The following is an 18,258-nucleotide window of genomic DNA, read 5'->3' as shown; positions in this document are numbered from 1 at the left end:
TGAGATGACAGATGGTGTCCTGGGGGACCTCTTCCCAGACCTGGACCAGGGCAGCACTAAGTTCCTGGACAGTCTGAGGTGCAACCTGGTGGCGTTAGATGGACCAAAACATAATGTCCCAGAGGTGTTCTATTGGATTTAGGTCAGGCGAGAGTGGGGGCCAGTCAATGGTATCAATTCCTGCATCCTCCAGAAACTGCCTACATACTCTCATCACATGAGGCCGGGCATTGTCAAGCACCAGGAGGAACCCAGGACCGACTGCACCAGCATAGGATCTGACAATGGGTCCAAGGATTTCATCCCAATACCTAATAGCAGTCAAGGTGCCATTGTTTAGCCTGTAGAGGTCTGTGCATCCCTTCATGGATATGCCTCCCCAGACCATCACTGACCCACCACCAAACCGGTCATGCTGAACAATGGTGCAGGCAGCATAACGTTCTCCACGGCTTCTCCAGACCCTTTCATGTCTGTCACATGTGCTCAGGGTGAACCTGATCTCATCTGTGAAAAGCACAGGGCACCAGTGGTGGACCTGCCAATTCTGTTGTGCTATGGCAAATGCCAATCGAGCTCCACAGTGCCAGGCAGTGAATACAGGGCCCACTAGAGGATGTCGGGCCCTCAGGCCACCCTCATGATAGACGTTTGTTTCTGATTGTTTGGTCAGAGACATTCACACCAGGGCTCTGGCAGTGCTCATGCAGACACTGACCCTGCTGAGGGGTTAAGGACCTGCTACGGCCCTGTCCAGCTCTCCTAGTGTAACTGCCTGCCTCTTGGAATCTCCTCCTTGAAACTGTGCTGGGAGACACAGCAAGCCTTCTGGCAATGACATGTATTGATGTGCAATCCTGGAGAAGCTGGACTACCTGTGCAATCGCTTCATGCTACCAGTAGTGACACTGACTAGCCAAATGCAAAACTAGTGAAAAAAACAGATGAAGGGAACAGAGGATGGAAAAATGTCAGTGGCCTCCACCTGTTAAACCATTCCTGTTTTGGGGATTGTCTCATTGTTTCCCCTCTAGTGCACCTGTTGCTAATTTCACTAACACCAAAGCAGCTGAAACTGATTAACAACCCCCTCTGCTACATAACTGACCAGATCAACATCCCAGAATTTTCACTGACTTGATGCTATACTCTGATTAGAAAGTGTTCCTTTATTTTTTTTTAACAGTATATATTGGAAAATGTGTGCTATTCCAGTTGATTCCAGACTCACACCTTGTTGACACGTACATAGTGTGCCCTCTCGGCACTAATCTAGAGTGACACTTGAAACTTCACTGGTGTGGGGGCTTTACTTGGCACAAAATTAGTGATGAGAGAAACAATTTGTGTGGAATTAAATCTGAAGTGAAACTTTTCAAAAATCATGAAACAAATTGTGGTTTGCCTCAAGCAAAATTGTCTTCATTAGCACATATATTTTCATTTATTCTGCAACCCATTTCTTGACATGTAAAAACATGATAAAATATATTCTGATACAGAGCATAGAAATTGGGGTTATGGCTGCAGAGCACTTTAGAAGTGCTGCTAAAATCCATTTTTTCTTGTGTGTGGCTGCCAGCAAGTGCTTGGATCAGTTTACAGAACTAGGGAATGTGTGTGCAGATGGCATTATTGCTCACCCCAAATGAGTGGTGCTAAGCATAGCCAGCAGAGTGAATGTGCAGGCAGTGCATGGGGCAGATGAGAGGAAGGATGAAAGTAGCCATAGAAGATGGGGCTGCACTGAAGGTTGGCCAAGGAAGGAGACAGGTGTTTTGACTGTGGGATAATGTTAAGGGAGTAATATTCCTTACTTTCCAAAAAAAAACTAATGTGATTGAGTTTTGTATTTTGCAATTGTGAAATCACATACTAAATGAATTTTAGGGACAATTTCATGAAGCTGTATGCGAAATAAAAATCTGTTGTTTCACTCATTATTGCACATAGTCCTTTGTTTTAGGATTTCTGTGTTCAACATTTGCTGTAAAAGTGAGTACGAGTTGTGCGTTCCTCTTACACTTAGTCAGGCTGAGTAGGGTGGGGGTATTGCAATCCCCATTAAAGGTGGCTATGAACGTTGTGCGAGTCCCGCAGTTCTTATTGGTTTTCATCAACTTTGGATCATTAAAAAAAACTTGTATTGAACTCCTTTTCAAATATGTGAGGATGAATGTGAACTTTAAAAAGTGGCATGTCCATCATGAACCACATGAATATAGTGTTCCTCATCAGAGAAAAGGGTAAGCTGCTTAATCTGCTGATCTATAGCAAGGAGTTCAAAAGCCTTATTGACAAAGGTTCAAGAGTGGCTCTACTTTCTGAACAAATGACAAAATGTGAGATAAGAAAGGAGATTCTCCCTGAGTTTTATAGAAAAATCCTTGACCAGCGTCATCACTGTGTGGTTTCAAAATAACACCACACTGGGCAGAAGGTCTATTAAAAATGCTGTCCCATCTGTGATAAAACTCATAGCAAATGAAGAGGTTTACACATAAAACTAAAACAGTAAAGCCTTCACATACCATCCTGAACATGAACACTTTTCACCTCTACAGTCTTGATCAATAATTCTGGCCTTTATTCACCAGTCCTTATCCTCAATAGCACGTTCTATAGTGTACAATCACACCATTCTTGGTTTAAAAAGTTGTGGTGATCAGCATTTAGTGCAACAGTACACTTTCAAAAACCCTGGTTCTTTAATGGCATTTTATTGTTCTTTACTAGGTTGTCTGGTTCCTTGAAGAACTATTGCTTGACAAAGTACTGTTTAATTCTGGGAAGGGTTCTTTGCATATGAAGTTGACTCTTCCTGCTTTGCAAAACTTTCTAATATGCATTAAAAAACCTGAAATCTTTAATATATTGTGGGCTACATAGCAGGACACTAACAGATTAAGAAAACCTGAACTTAGCCTGTGTTACTGTATTGTTTTAAAATTATGACCCATTGGTATTTTACAAATCTGTTACCATTTCTTCATGGTTACTTATGTACTGTATGTAGCTTGATCTAAACAAATAAAAGGTTCTTTCTGGAACCTTCATGTGGATGAGTCTTTCTGGAACCAAAAATGGCTCCCCTATGGCATCACTCTGAAGAACCACTCTGGCACCTTTAAAAAGTGTAGTACAAAAACTGTGGATGGTACTGAATTACTTCAGGACAATTCACAATCATAATGTGTGTAAAAAATTAATGTATATGGAGTACATGGACAGAAAAGGTCAGTACAGTATATAGAAGATTTAATTAGAAATTAAATACAGGGATTGTCAAATTGTACTACAAGATCAGGGTACACAACAGAGGGTCAGAAAGCTTTAATCATCCAGGACAATGTGTTATAAATAACTAATATCAAACTAATTGACTTTTATCTTTAGATATTGTTGAATATCCTATTTTATACTGCATTTTCCTCATATTTGGATACTATTGCATATTGGTCTGTATACAACATTGGGTCACGGATAAGAAATTATTTAGGGTCCTGCACCTCTCCGTTTCATGTCCTCACATGGGGAGGCGGGCTGTGAATTAGGCAGTATAGCATATATTTGAGAATCTTGGACTTCAGACCCTGAGGTTGTGGTTTCAAATCCTACCACTGACGCTGTGTGTCTCTGAGCATGTCACTTTAACTGCCTGTGCTCCATCTGGAAAACAAAAGAAAAGTAAATAACTGTATCACAAATATAAGTCCCTTTAGATAAAGGCGCCAGCTAAATAAGTAAAAGTAAATGAAAAGCACGTGGCCTAGGAGTCAGTAAGCAACTTCTAAACCAGTTGAGCTCTATAGGTACTCCTCTAATAAGCGCAAGTGAGCAGAGTGGCCTTTTAACTGCTACCTGCCAACTGTAAGTCTGTCATATTAGGTTCTTATTAACTCAGGGTCTTGGAGTCAGAAAGTACCAGCTTTACTGGTTGAGTTATAAGGGAATTCCTGATCTCAAGTGAACAAGTGGACTTCTGACTGCAAGTGTAAGGCTGTCATATTATGCAGCGGGCTTCTTTTCACTCACTCAATTTATTCTTGGTGCCGCTCGCTACATATTCTTAAAAAGCTCTGTGCGGGTGTTTGAATAGTTGTGCCTTGTGATTGACTGCCTCCCTGGCCATTGTGGGTTCCTGCCTTGCATCTCATGTTGCTGAGATGGATGCCAGTGCTGCCACAGTAGTTTCTTACTTTGACTGACTCTGCAATGGTGTAAACATGTTCAGATAATGGATAAATGCATGGAAGTTGTGGGTGGCACATTGGAAGTGCTGCTGCCTCACTGAAAGGACACCAGGGATCGCATCCTGGGACATTCCTGCTTGGAGTTTGCATGTTTTCCCTGTGTCTGCATGGGATCCCTCTAGATGCTCCGGTTTCCTCCCACAGTCCAAAGAGATGCAGGTTAGGTAGACTGGTGACACTAAAATGGCTCCAATGTGTGTGTGGTGTGAGTGTGTACACCCTAAGATGGACTGGCACCCTGTCCAGAGATTGTTCCTGCTTTGCACCCTGTGCTTGCTGGGATTGACTCCAGCACCCTGGAAATCCTTAAGTGAGCTTAGAAAATGGATATTGTGAAGTTTCATATCTTAAATCTGTTCTTCAGCACTTACTATATATGAAAATGTTTTGTGGTTTCAGTTGCTGTATTCGCTTTTATTATTTCCATTATTTCTCCCTCATCAAGAGTCAAACACATAAGATCTGCAATGTTGAAGTAATACATATGTCAAATAAAACTGTTAAGTTGCTTTTTAGGCATATTTATTTGCATGCAATGTTCAATTTAATCGTTGAATGTACAAACACCTAATAATGATGTAAGAATATGATAAACTTTTATGAAAAGGCACCAATCAGCTCATGAAGCTCATTTGGTTAGCTGTTAACTGACCTGCCCGATATCTCATTTGGATTTTTGATAGTCTCTTCCACATTCTCAGGACCCTGTGAACACAGAGCTTTCTGGTCCCCTTGAACTGTACCCATTCCCCCAAATAGATGGTCAACTCTTCTATTAAGTGAAAAAGTTTTGGACCAGCTTCATTGTTGTCCATTAAGGTTTTAAAGACCTGGATTAGGCCCCATTTAGACTATTATTTTCAAGACTGAACAAGTTTATTTCTCTTAGCCTGTCACATTAGTCCTGAGTCTCTGCACAGCTTCAAGAGCTGCCACCTGTTTTTGTTTTTTAAGTAACCAAAACTGCAAACTTGGTCTCACTAGCACACTGCTTAGTTTTAAGTGCAATGTTGCTTGGTTTATCTTATATTTATTTAATCTTCTTGAAGCTACATCAATACTATAGCGTACTTATGAAATGGGGCTTCTGTACATTTTTAAGCCGATTTTGCACTGTGTAGTAAGCAGACTTTCATTTTTTGCCACACAAATTAGCATTTTGCTAGACACGCACAGTGAGGAGTGAGACGCTGATCCTTATTGTGGGAAATTTCACTTTTTCAAAACCTTAAACTAAAATGAAAGCGTCGTATGGGAAAGGCGCTATATAATAATGATAATAATAGTTAGAACTCAAATGATAGCTAATTAATAAATCTACTAACTGAAAACAGCAACATACTTCCAACGTAATTCAGGACATGGTTCAAATACAATTTCCAGATCCATGACAACGTGACATGCAGTTAACTCTTTCTATTACTACAGTAAATTTATTCGATTGCATTACTTTAAATGTACTCATTAATTAAGTTTGCGGTAAATATGTCAACGGTGTTTATTCTATCAAGTGAAAACACCGTGCAATTTTAAAAAAAAGTTACTAAATTGGAAGTGGAAGATCCTACGGCGTACATCCTGACTCTACAGGAACTGCGTGGACGGGAATGCTTGAGGCCGGGAGATGCCGGTTTATTAAAAGGAGGCTCTTATTCTATTGATCCAGTAGCTGCACTCATGTGGGCGGAGCCACGCTCGGTTACTTATTGCAGTGAGTTGCGCACGCGATTATATTCCATCGACCCCCCACAGTGCCGGTGGTAAGTAGGCTGATATTGTTTTGATCACTTTACCTTTTATTCCCGTGTCAACAATCCCTTCCACTGTGTACGCCGTTCTAACATTTTTATTTTAAATAATTCGTAACGCCAAGTGTCAGGCACTCTGGCAAGGATGGAGCAATGCTTGGTTAAGAGCGCCACTTAGAGGATGTGATAATGCGGTGCTACGCGAGTCGGGCTGTTCCACGCTCTGACGTCACTGTCTGCCCATCCACGTCTTACTTTGCAGATCGCCAGAATTACTGGGCGGCAGTGCCGGTCCTGATGGCTATTAAAATGCGACAACTGTCCTAGTTCTGCGGTGCTTTTTAAGTGCAATCCAAACGTTTTTCTTAACACGCGCGAACATATACAACAAAACGAATCAAACTCTAAACACGTTTGAAGTAATGGCTGCATCACTGGTATCATCTTCCCTTTTGCTTTTCCTGGTTAGGGTCGTGGATGGCTGATGGTAAAAGTAGATGCTATATTTGATTTTTACATGATCAACTCCATTTCCCCAGTACACTTGGGACGTACATCTATAGTTTCGATTTTCTTTCATAGCTGACAGAAGCCCTGAGCCCATGTGGGCTTAATCTGGACAAGCAATGTGGGGGAAATTCCCTGCCTAACAGTTAGACAAGAAGATCTTCACATGTATTAATTCCATGCTTCCATCCCATAATCAATAAATATACTTGCCAATTTCTGTTTCTTACCTCATGTACAGTGCATTCAGAAAGTATTCAGGTCTCTTCACTTTTCACATTTTGTTGTGTTGCAGCTTTATACTAAAATATTTTTTTTCATCAAGCACATCTTGATACTCCACAATGTCAAAGCAGAAACAGGCTTTAAAAATAAAAAACTTAAATATCACATTGACTCATGTGCATTATATATATTTATTTGAAACATCTTTGGATTCTCTTGAGCTTGTTTGTTCAACTTGGAGACTGTTTTCAGGTTTCTCCAGAAATGTCTGATTGGGCCTTAGTCCAGGCTCTGGCTGGGCCACTCAGTGACATTCACAGAGTTGTTCTTAAGCCTCTCCTGTGTTGTTATTGCGTTGTTTTTACTTTGTGCTTAGGCTCATTGTCCCATTGGAAGGTAAACCCTGGGCTCAGTCTGAGGTTCTGAGAGCTCTGTGGATAATTTGCATTAAGGATATCTCTGTACTTTTCAGTCCAGTCTAGTCACTCAGTCCCTACTGCTGACGTTTCTCCTGTCTTCACACAAGTTATGGTGGAGATCATAGAGAGTAACCAACAGGTTTTTGGTTCCCTTTCATACCAAGATCCTTCTCCTCTTATAGCTCAATTCGGCCGGGTGGCAACTGCAAGAAGAATCACAGTTGTTCCAAACATCTTCCATTTACGAATTAATGGATGCAACAGTGTTCTTGGAAACAGTCAGTACTGTAGATTATTTATTAGCCTTCCCCTGGTCTGTGCCTGTGCACAATCCTGCCTCTACGCTCTGCAGGCAATTCTTTCAACTTCATGGCATGATTTTCCTGCTCCAACTGTGGAACCTTCTATTAAACAGGCATGTGCCTTTCCTGGATTTCAAACAAGGTGTTGAAACATCTCAGTGATGATCAATAGAATATTAATGCACCTAGTCTAATTTCAAATGTCATGGCTAAGGGTCTGAGTACTTGTGTCAATGTGATATTTCAATTTTTTGATTTTTAATTCATTGTTAAAAATTTCTAAAAAATTCTAATATCCCATTTTCACTTTGCCATTTTGCGGTATTGAGTGTTGCTTGATGAGTTAAAAAAAATGAATGTAAATGATTTTAGTGTAAAGCTGTAACATAAAATGTAAGAAAAGTGAAGTGAGCTGAATATGTTCTGAAGGCACTGTGTATGTAATCATGCTTACTTAGATTGTCATCACACAAACGTCTACATTTGTCTAAGGGAATGTCCTACTGTGATAAGTTCCAGACCTTTAAAGATCTCTTGAGCGCAGCCATTAGCACAGTGTGTCTGTCTGCAGAGAGAATGTCGACGTCATTGAGAGATTTACTTACCATGGCAGCGACATTTATGTCTCATGTGACTCTTCCTTTGAAGTCTGTAGACAAATTTGGAGAACATGGGGAGTCATGAGGTCCCTGGAAAGTGATGTGTGGTACTCTCAATATCTTTGCAAAACGATGAAGGTCCAAGTCTTTAGGGTCCTAGTGCTTCCATTTTTGCTATATGGTTGAAAGACATGGATGCTGTCCAGTGACCTGAGATAAAAACTGGACTCCTTCGGTACTGTGAATCTTTGGAGATCCCTTTCATACTGCTGGTTTGACTTTGTGTCAAACGAGTGGTTACTCAACTAAGTCCCAAATGAGGCACATTACCTGAATTGTGAGGGAGCATCAGTTACAGCACTATGGTCATGTGGCGCGATTCCCCAAGGGTAATCCAGCTCACAGAATCCTCACTGCACCCACGTAACACCTGGCTGCAGCAGATAGATGGTCATTCCAGGGGGTGGGACTGGACCGCTTATCTGCAAGGGGAGTTGCCAACTGGGATCCCGAGTTGTTTCGTCATGTGGTGGGTGCAGTAATGTGCTGTATCAGTGCATGCTCCCCAACCTGAACCTACTGTCATGGGCTAAGAAAACTGAAAAGAGCAGGGTTAATGAAGGCTGATATTAAATCCTTAAAGTCCTACCAATCATCAACAACCAAAGAACATGAAAATGTCAGGAAATGTTGTTTAGTGACCAAGGAGCTGATCTTTCAGCAATAAAAATATTAACAAGCAAAGCAACCCTGTATTCCAGTATTACTCATCAGATCTTTATAATCTAATGTGTCCAGAAACTGTGAAGATCCTAAGTCCCTGAGGTGTTCCATGCTCTGAATACATGCAACTCCCTTCAAGCTCCCTTCATAATTATGAATACTTTCAGCCAAGCCTTCTTGCTTAATATAAATAAGCTCCTCCTGCCTTTCCTCCCAGCTAATACCCTGCCATCATGACAGGTTCGTTGCCTCCTTGTCCAGTATTGTTAGGTCTATTATGGAGTATTCGGCATGTGTTTTACATTTCATACTTTTACTCCAGATGCGTAAATATTTAATTGATTGCTATGTTTCATTACAATGGATGCATTTCATGTCTATAAGGCATATAGTACAACATTTTATTTAGATCAGATTCACCCACTCCATAAGATTTAATTACTAGCAACTTTCAACCCCTATTGTGTGATTACTTTTTCTTCCCACAATTCCCTTCTTGTATTAAATTCTGTTGATATACATCTCAGCACATTGTGACCTTGAATAGGAAGAAACCATTCTGCAAAATGGATAGATGGATGGATAGATTTAAATTTTCTATGTTCCCACTCCCTTGAACTAAATAAGCGGGTTACAAATCAGCAAAAAACCATGACATTAAACTTTCTTCTTGCCAATATAATTTCTAGACATTTATCAGAATTTGTTCTTTTTACTCTGGTATGGTTAGTCCCAAATTTAGTATTATGTGTATGTTTGTTATTGTGTTTTCTACCCTACTCAGTTTATAGCAAAATAAGATGAACCAGAATCAAAGAGGGTACAGAAAATAATTTGGTTTATATAAACTGTGAGCCCATCTGAGACACACTAACTTGTAGTACAATGATTAGTTACACATGGATTACCCTTAAGTTAAATAAAATCCAGTGGATTCAGAAAGTATTCAGCCTTCTTCACTTCTTGCACACTTTGTATTGTAGATTTAATTTTAAATGGATTAACCTGCCATTTTTGCTCAAAAATCTACACTGAATAACCCATGATAACAAAGTGAATACATGTTTTCAGAAAAGTTTGCAGACTTATTCAAAACTAAAATCTCTCATTCATTGAAGCATTCAGACCCGTACTTTGGCAAAGCCTCTTGGGCATCAATTACATCTTTGAGTCGCCTTGGGTATGTCTCTATAAGCTTTGCACACTTGGATTTGGACAGTTTACCCATCTCTTCCTGGCAGATCCTCTCAAGCATCATTAAACTGCATGAGAAGAGACTCTCTTCAGATGTTCTTCAGGGTTTAAGTATGAACCTTGCCTGGGCCACTCTCTAAGACAGTCAGAGAATTGTCCCAAAGCCACTCTAACATTTTCTTGGCTGCTATGTTTCGGGTCGTAGTTTGTTGAAAGATGAACCATCACCCCAGTCTGAGGTTTTGTGCACACTGGAGCAGGTCTTCTTCAAAGTCTTCTTTGTATTTGGTTGCATTTATCCTTCCTTCAATTCTGACCAGTCTCCCTCTGTCCATGCCACTAATGAAACATCCCCATAGCATGACGATGCCACAACCATGCTTTATGTAGGGATGGTGTTAGGCAGGTGATGAGCTTGAAGTTCTTCCCAAAGAGTACAATTTTTGTCTCATCAGACAAGTGAGTTTTTTTTCTCATGATCCGAGTCTTTAAATGCCATCTGGAAAACTCCAAGCAGGAGCTAGCCACTTTACCATAACTGCCTGATTGGGAGTGCTGCTGAGAGAAGATCATCCTTTTGAATGGTTCTCCCTTCTCACCAGGGGAACCCTGAAGTTCTTTTACAGTGACCATTGGGTTTTTGATGACCTCCTTAACCCCCAAGGCTGTTCTTCCCCAGCTACTTAGTTTGGCCAGAGAGCCAGCCAACTGTATGAAGAGTACTGGTGGTTTCAGACCTCTTTCATTTCACAATTATTGAGGTCACTATGCTCCTTGGATCACTCTAAACTTTAGAAATGGTTTTATCCCCTTGCCCTGATCTATGCCTCACCACAATCTGTTTGCAGTAATCTACAGAGATTTACTTGGAATGTATGGCTTGGTTTTTGTCCCGACATGCAGAGTGAATTAAAAGAACTTTCATACAAAGGTATGTGCATTACTAAATGATTTCCAATCAATTCAATTTGCCACAGCTGGACTCCAGTCATATTCTGGACTCATCACAAGGAGAATTAAAAGAAACATGATACATCTGACCACAATTTGCAGTGCCACAACAAAGGGTCTGAATACTTGAGGAAATGAAAATTTTCAGGTTTTGATTTTTAATAAGTTTTAAAACCTTTCTGAAAACATGTCTTCACTGGAAGTTTTGTCCTACCATGTTCCAGTTGTTGTGTAAAGATCTGTACAAGTTAAGAGTGCTCCTTGGATGAAAACATTTACCAGCCCAGATGAAATCGCATGAACAAGCAGGCACAGGACAAACAAATAAGTCCAGAATGAAGCTGTAATTTAATAGTGGTTGTATTCCAGAGGGGGTGTGAGAAGTGTAGGCATGAATTGACACAGATGACTGCAACTCCCTCAGCATCTTTTTGCCTCTGTTTTAAAGAAAGCACCTAATTAGCTTTCTTCCCTGCAATCCCCGCACCACTGTGAGGCTGCCCAATGGTATAGTACTACTGAGGGTGCTGGGAGTTGTAGGCAATTTAAGTAGCACTTTTACAAAGTTGTATTCTGTTTTATTTTCAAATAAAGGAGAAAAAACTAACAAAGTCTAAAATATGCCCCAAGGTTGGCAACAAAGTTGTCCTATCTTGTGCTTCACCTACCCCATCTTATCAAATGTGACAGATTCTTTTGGTTGCTCTCTTTAAATGTATGCACAGAAGTCTCAAATTTGTGTTTTAAGTGACTAGTTTTGAATTTTTTTTTTCACAGGCTTCATGTCCAAATGAAAATGGAATCCCCGTCTCTTGAGCAACTTGTGGACAGTGTCAAGAGCGAGCTGTTGGCAGTGAAGACTGAAGGAGATTTTTTGCAACAAGTGTCAATGTCGGCTCTCCAGGGTGAGCAGTGGCATTATCTCCAATAAATACATTTGTTCCTGTTTTCTGAATAGTATCTTATATTTCAATATTTCATTTGCAAGTGTATGTCAGAAATCTTCACTGTATTGGTGGTGCTCAAATGTAATGAGTCCTCTGCATAGAAGTCACACCTTTGTCGTCAGGAACTTGATTTGTCACTTGAGCTCATGGACTTCTTCTTTGGTTCGACTGGCTAAATCAGTTGCTGTGCACAGTGTGAACGTGGGGTTATGTTCAGGGGGTTTAGTGTAATGTTTTATAGATTTGTCATAAAATAATGCTGGCAATCTTGCCTTTCACCTTTGACTCTATAAGGAGTCACTCAATATTAAGATCTCATATGTCTTTTGTCTTTTTTGCCAAGTAACAATAGAGATGCGGCAAAATATTATGTCATTCTTCACAGTATCAGATTGCTCAGGTGCCATAAAGTCACAAGATTTTTCAAAAGTGACACCCATAAAATCATAAAATCACATAGCATTTGTCTGCTTCAAATCAGTTGTCAACACAAATCAGTCATTAAATGTGAGATGGCACACTAACTCCAAAACCTGTGAATGTGCCTTAAACTGACATCCATCCATTTTATTTTCTTAATTGATGCCACAGCATACTTGCAAGGGGTTATGTTTTAATATCCCACTTGCGAATGCAGATTTTTGCATGGAGCCATTGAGATGCTTCTGAAATGCTGCTCCAGTGCTTCAAGTTTGTTTTTTGGTTCTGTTAATCCAACCTTCCCATAAAATTTCACATGTGCTTGCTGCAAAAACACTGTTAAAATTTGCACTTGAATAAAGAGGTACAAAATTAACTAAAAAGTGTTTGCCAATTAATAGCACAACTCAGATTTGCAATTCCTTTTTTTTGTGATCAACTTTTTTTTAGCAAAAACAAATTGACAGGAATAAATGGACATAACATAAAAAGTAGATTTACAATTCTATGTTTCTTCCCACTCTACACTGTGGAATAAACACTCATAGAGGGAGTTGTTGCCATAAATCTTGTTGTCTTTATTATTTTCCAAAATGAGCCCGTGGACCACCCAGGCTGGCACCGCCAGCTGAACCCAACACAGACAAGCATGGGACACAAGTTCAAGGCACACACTGGTTTATCTTTTTTTTTTACCTTGTGGGCAATGCCTTCCCTGTTCCCACAAGCTCAGCACAGTCCAGCACAAGCACAGCACCAAACAGTTCTCTTTATCTCCATTCTCCTCCACTCCTCGGGTCAAGCTTCGTCGCTCCTCCTCCTGACTCTGTTGGCTCCCTGAGTAGTGGCTGCTGGCTCCTTTTTATAAGGTACCTGGAAGTGCTTCAGGTGCTTGATGACTCATTTCCAGCAGCACTTCTGGGTGTGGTGGAAAAGTTGCCCATGAGGGCTAAGCAGCTCCTGCTGCAGCACCCCCTGGTGGCGCCTGCAGATTCCAACAGAGCTGCACCAAACTCGAACTCCCATAAAGGCCTGTGGGAGTCCGAGGCACTGCAACAATATGGGGGGTTTGCCATCTAGCATCCCGGGGTAGGTAATGCTCTGGCCACGATTGCTGTCCAGGTCTTCCCAGAGTGGAGGCATCCCGGCCGGGCAAGGGCCCCAGCCACATGCCACAGGGCCATAGCAGATCCAGGCTTCTGGGTACTGAACACCACTGCTCATCCACTCAATCTGCTCCTCCTCTTCTTGAACTCACCAAAAAATGGCTGACTACCCAGAAACACATATGTGAATATTATACGGTGCAAACCTTCTGGATTCAGATATTGAATCTTAGAGTATTTCCTTTGCACCAAAGAAATGTGCTCATTTCTAATATTAATATCTCAGAAACGGAGCATTAATAATGTTGTTAATTTACACAAAACCAAATAAAAGGTCTTTGGAAGATTTTGGAAGCAGCTCTCAGCCCCACTCTTCCAGATGCTTAATTCTACCCTTTTCTGCACTCACATCAACCTTTCATTTAATTCATGTCTGATTGTTATTACAAAGTAAGGACCTCACCAATTGTCATTAATGAATTCTGATGTGAAGCTGCTGGCAAAGCTCTTTGCGCGTTGACTGTAGAAAGTGATTTCTAAACCGATTCACTCTGACCATATGGGCTTCATCTGGCAATGTTCACCACTTTTTGCACATCTTGTATGTTGTTCCTTCTCTTTCTCAGTGTGCTGTTTTCTTTTCCCGAGAAGCACAGAAGACATTTGACAGGATACATTGGTTATTTTTGGTGTAGAACCTGGGTAGAATGAGAATGGGCTTTGTCCCAAACACACACATTTTGTGTTCCTCAAGGAGCCAGACAGGGCTGGCTTCTTTCCCTACTTCTATGTATTCTCTCATTAGAACCTCTGGCATTAGCTGTCTGCAACTCTTACAATGTCAATCCCATATTGATTACAGAAATACCTCAAAAAGCTCCCTGTATGTTGATAATGTTCTACTCTACCTTGGTAATGTCCCTGCTGATCTTCCCCATGTCCTCAACTTCTTCATCATCTATGAACCCCTATTTAGCTGTAAGATTAAATGCTCTAAATGTGTTAATTTCCCACTGAATTATTGTTACCTCTCTACATTTCCCTTCTCTCTACATTCTTTTTGTCCGTTCCTTAAATGGAGTCTTTCAGATGCCTGGATTTGGACATCTATGCTGCAGTTCAGAAATTTGCAGCTACCAACTTTTGCCACATTTTGTGGGATGACTGAGACTCCCCAAATCCAATCCAGACTGGCAGTCATTAAAATTAAATTGCTCCTTAGAACTAACTTTGTAATCTCAATGCAGGCCTTCTGGCAATGTGTTCAATCTTTGGTGACCTCATTTATTTGGAATCACGAGACCATCTATCAAACACTCACTTTGACTGATGACAGGTTGGGTGGGGTGCCATTCCTCCCAAATTTTGAGCTATACCACCTTGCCTTTACTTTGAAACTGGGTCTCCCCTGCCCAGTATCCTCTTTCCAGGTTTTCCATAGAAACACTTTATATGATTGTTTTTTCAAATAAATTAAAGTTACTTTATCCTACTGTTGGCCTTATCGTATCTTGCGCCCTTTGGACATGTTGAAAAATAGATGGGTCCTCTGCTGAGATGGTGCGACCATGATACCGCCCTAAATATCCGTCCAGTTTCCTCTTCTCCTTGGTTTCAGTCTGATATTTCTGTGCTGCAAGATATATTTAATGAGTCATTTCTAGAATGAGTTATTTTTCTTCAATCTAGGCATCCTAATCTTTCCACTTCCTACTTTTCTATTTGAGGCTGAGACCTGTGTTCAAGATATGTGGAGTCTCCCTCTTTTTCCCTTTTCCAATTCATCCAATATACTCATTGGCTTCAGCCCTTTCTCCCAAGTCCAAGATGGTGTCTGGTCCTTACTCCATCCGTCACAAAGCTTCCTTCAAGATTCTCTAAATCATGTCTAATTGATTAACAGACCCTTCCCCATCCCATGTGTTGTGATGGCAAAGCATCTTTCAAAATATCAAAGATTGCTCTAGCAATACTAATCACCAGCACACAAAATTTAAATTTGTCCATAGACTGTTCCATATCCCTACAGATGCCATTTAATGAGACTAGAGAAAGATTCCTTTTGCCATCTTTGTTCTCTTTAAGTCCCTGGTATCTTCCTCTACATGTTCTAGGGTATTCCTGTAGCTGTGGCTCTCTGGCACTATGTGACTGAATCCCTCTACCTGATTCTTTCACTCCTCATTGCTCTGTTCCCTCAAGTTCTTCTCCTCCTGGACCTTTCTTCTCTTTTCTCACTTTTCTTCCTCTTTCCCAGTGGGGACCTTTAATCACCGCTACCATTGCAGCTAAGTTGCTTTTAGCAAATCTCTCTTGAACTTTCTCTCAGATCAACAACTCTTCTTGCTCTACTGTCCACAACTGGCTTCATACTGTTCAGTTAGCATAGAGCTTGTTTGGGGGGTTGCTCTGTGGGGCACTTTTCTCCTTTTCTTCTTTCTTCACTCCTCATTTCCCCTTACTCTTTACTTTTGTACATGCTCCCTGCACCTATTGATCCTTTTTATTATGTTTCTGTAGAGTTAGCCTACTCAGGTGTGCTGTTGTACCCTGGCAGGAGGCGTCTTTAACTCAAAATCAGTTATTGGTTTATTTTTACTGTACTCCTTTCTCAATTTATCAATAAACATGTGATCCCAATAAGAGGAAGCCTCTGTCAATATGTGAGTTCAGTCTTGGACCATCTTGCCAGCAACAGTTCGCCTTATTAATAATCAATAGAGATACCTCTAGTGTTACTTCAAGCCTCACAATCCATGAGATAGAAGATTCAACACCCTCGCATGTAAGTGTTGCAGGGAGTTCAACACAGAATGGAATCATTGCTTGCTGGTTGGTCAGTTGAGCTGGAAACTTGCCTCTCTTTATCAACCATCAAAGTTTGATGGCTGTCACTTCAAATATTCTCTCTGTCTTTGCTAGTTTTCATTTATCTGAAGACACCGCTGCCTCCAGTGTACTCCAGTGCCTCCAGTGCTACTCACAACTTAGGGTTCTTAATTTCTTCCTCTACACTTCAGAATAAATACTCAGAGTGTGATATTGTCAGGAATTGTGTTATCTCTATTATTTTCCAAATTGAGCCAAAATAGAACCAGGCATCTGTGTACTGAACGCTGCTCTTTCTCCTACCCGTTTTTCCTGAACGCTCCAAAAAATGGCTGTCTGCCCTGAAACATATTGGAATACAGTATTATAAAGTACAAACCTTCTGTATTCAAACATTCGATTGCCTGAGACGGAGTCCCTCTTGGTTGGAGCCGAGTACAGCAGTCTCAGCCCGTTCCGAGTCAAGATGAGCCACTGAGCAAATTTCTTGCCAGGAACAAAATGATAATGATGAGTGGTCAATACATCATCTTTAAATGCTTTGCTGGTTATACCTGTCGTCTTTTTTATTTTCAATATTCCCAAGAGTATTCTTAATTTTATCTCATATGTTTAACACTTTTTCATAGCGCTAAAAATTTAAATTGCAAGAATATCTCATATGTTTAATACTTTTTCATAGCGCTAAAAATTTAAATTGCAAGAATATGTGAGAGAATGGGTGTGTTTGATTTTTTTCAAAAACTGTGTCCTCTTTTCAGGTAATAAAAAACTGCAGAGGAAGAGGCGATATGAAGAAGAGGATTCAGTGGAAGATAAAGCAATGGTACAAGTGGATTCATTGATAGAGCTGGATGGCTCAAAAGTGAACTCGGACTCGGATAACTCAGAGTCCGATTCCGATCTGAATAGGCCAGAGACTGACTCGGACTCTTGCAGTTCAAAAGCTGACTCTGAATCTGAGCAGCCAGAAAGTGACTCCGAATCAGATAGGACAGAGACCCTCTCTGACTCAGATGGGTCCGAGACCCTCTCTGAATCGGATGTTACAGATACCATCTCAGAGTTGGACACATCCGAAAATGTCCCCCCATTGGCCATGTTAGTGAATGTCACAGGGTCAGATGGGTCAGAGACAGCCACATATTCGGACAGCTCAGACAGCGATTCAGATTAGGCCAGATCTGAATAGGTGTGAGCTGACTATGCTTTAGGTTGCTGTGTATTTAAACTGACAAAGCTTTTTTTATAATAGGAAGGAGACATAGTCAAGTGGTAAATGTATTAAAAGAACACTTTGCTTTTTTGAGAGTTCCTGAACAAGCAAACTGTCATTCCCAGCTACACCCTTAAAAATACAAAAGGTTCTAAACCTTTACACACCCCAGTGAATGCCATTGTGGGGCCATTATTTTAAGAATGTAGTTCTAAAAACAAGTACACAAATTGCAGAGCAAAATCCAGTTTTTAGAACTGTTCTGTGCATGCCAGTCCCATCACTCGACGTTTAGTGGAAAAAAGGACAGCTTTACTTTAATGACACCAGAGCATCTGTGAGTTTCTTCTATGTTATATAACATGTTTGCAAAAACTGCATCACAATTACGAGGTTTACTTAGTATTCTTAAGCATTTAACTCCACCACTGTATTTGGAGGTGTATGCAATTTTGCTTCAATTTTGTGTTTATGCAGCAAGTTACAATTCAGGAGAAGACAGACTGCCAGAAACATAAATACGCAGAGGTTCTATTCAATAAGGGCGCGCACAAAAAGGCGACCTTCAAAAGGGCGACCTCAATTAGGCGCGGAGAATAAAAGCGCACATAAATAAAAGCGATCTTCAAAAGGGCGACCTCAATTGAGCGCCGAATAAATGCGTGCGCAAATAAAGGAGCGCTTCAAAAGGATGACCTTCGGAGCGAATTAAATTAATTGTCCTTGATTATGCTAATAGACCGCATCTCGAATATCTACGTGGCATTGCACATAATCTACAGCTTCATGTGTAACTTGCTTTCACCTTTTTATACATTC

At 40.7% G+C, this 18,258-nt stretch overlaps 1 protein-coding gene across 1 annotated transcript; it reads left to right on the top strand.

The window, feature by feature from the left end:
- Positions 1–5,947: 5,947 nt before the first annotated feature.
- Positions 5,948–17,954, top strand: LOC127529884 (uncharacterized). The gene is made up of 3 exons (XM_051935063.1): positions 5,948–6,013; positions 11,699–11,826; positions 16,985–17,954. The coding sequence occupies exons 2-3, from the start codon at positions 11,712–11,714 to the stop codon at positions 17,398–17,400; spliced, it is 531 nt and encodes a 176-aa protein (XP_051791023.1). The 5' UTR covers positions 5,948–6,013; positions 11,699–11,711; the 3' UTR covers positions 17,401–17,954.
- The last annotated feature ends 304 nt before the right edge of the window (positions 17,955–18,258 follow it).

The sequence above is a fragment of the Erpetoichthys calabaricus genome, chromosome 12, assembly GCF_900747795.2.
Source record: "Erpetoichthys calabaricus chromosome 12, fErpCal1.3, whole genome shotgun sequence".
NCBI lineage: Eukaryota > Metazoa > Chordata > Cladistia > Polypteriformes > Polypteridae > Erpetoichthys > Erpetoichthys calabaricus.
The sequence above is the reverse complement of the archived record's forward strand: the minus strand, read 5'-3'. Positions and strand labels throughout refer to the sequence as shown.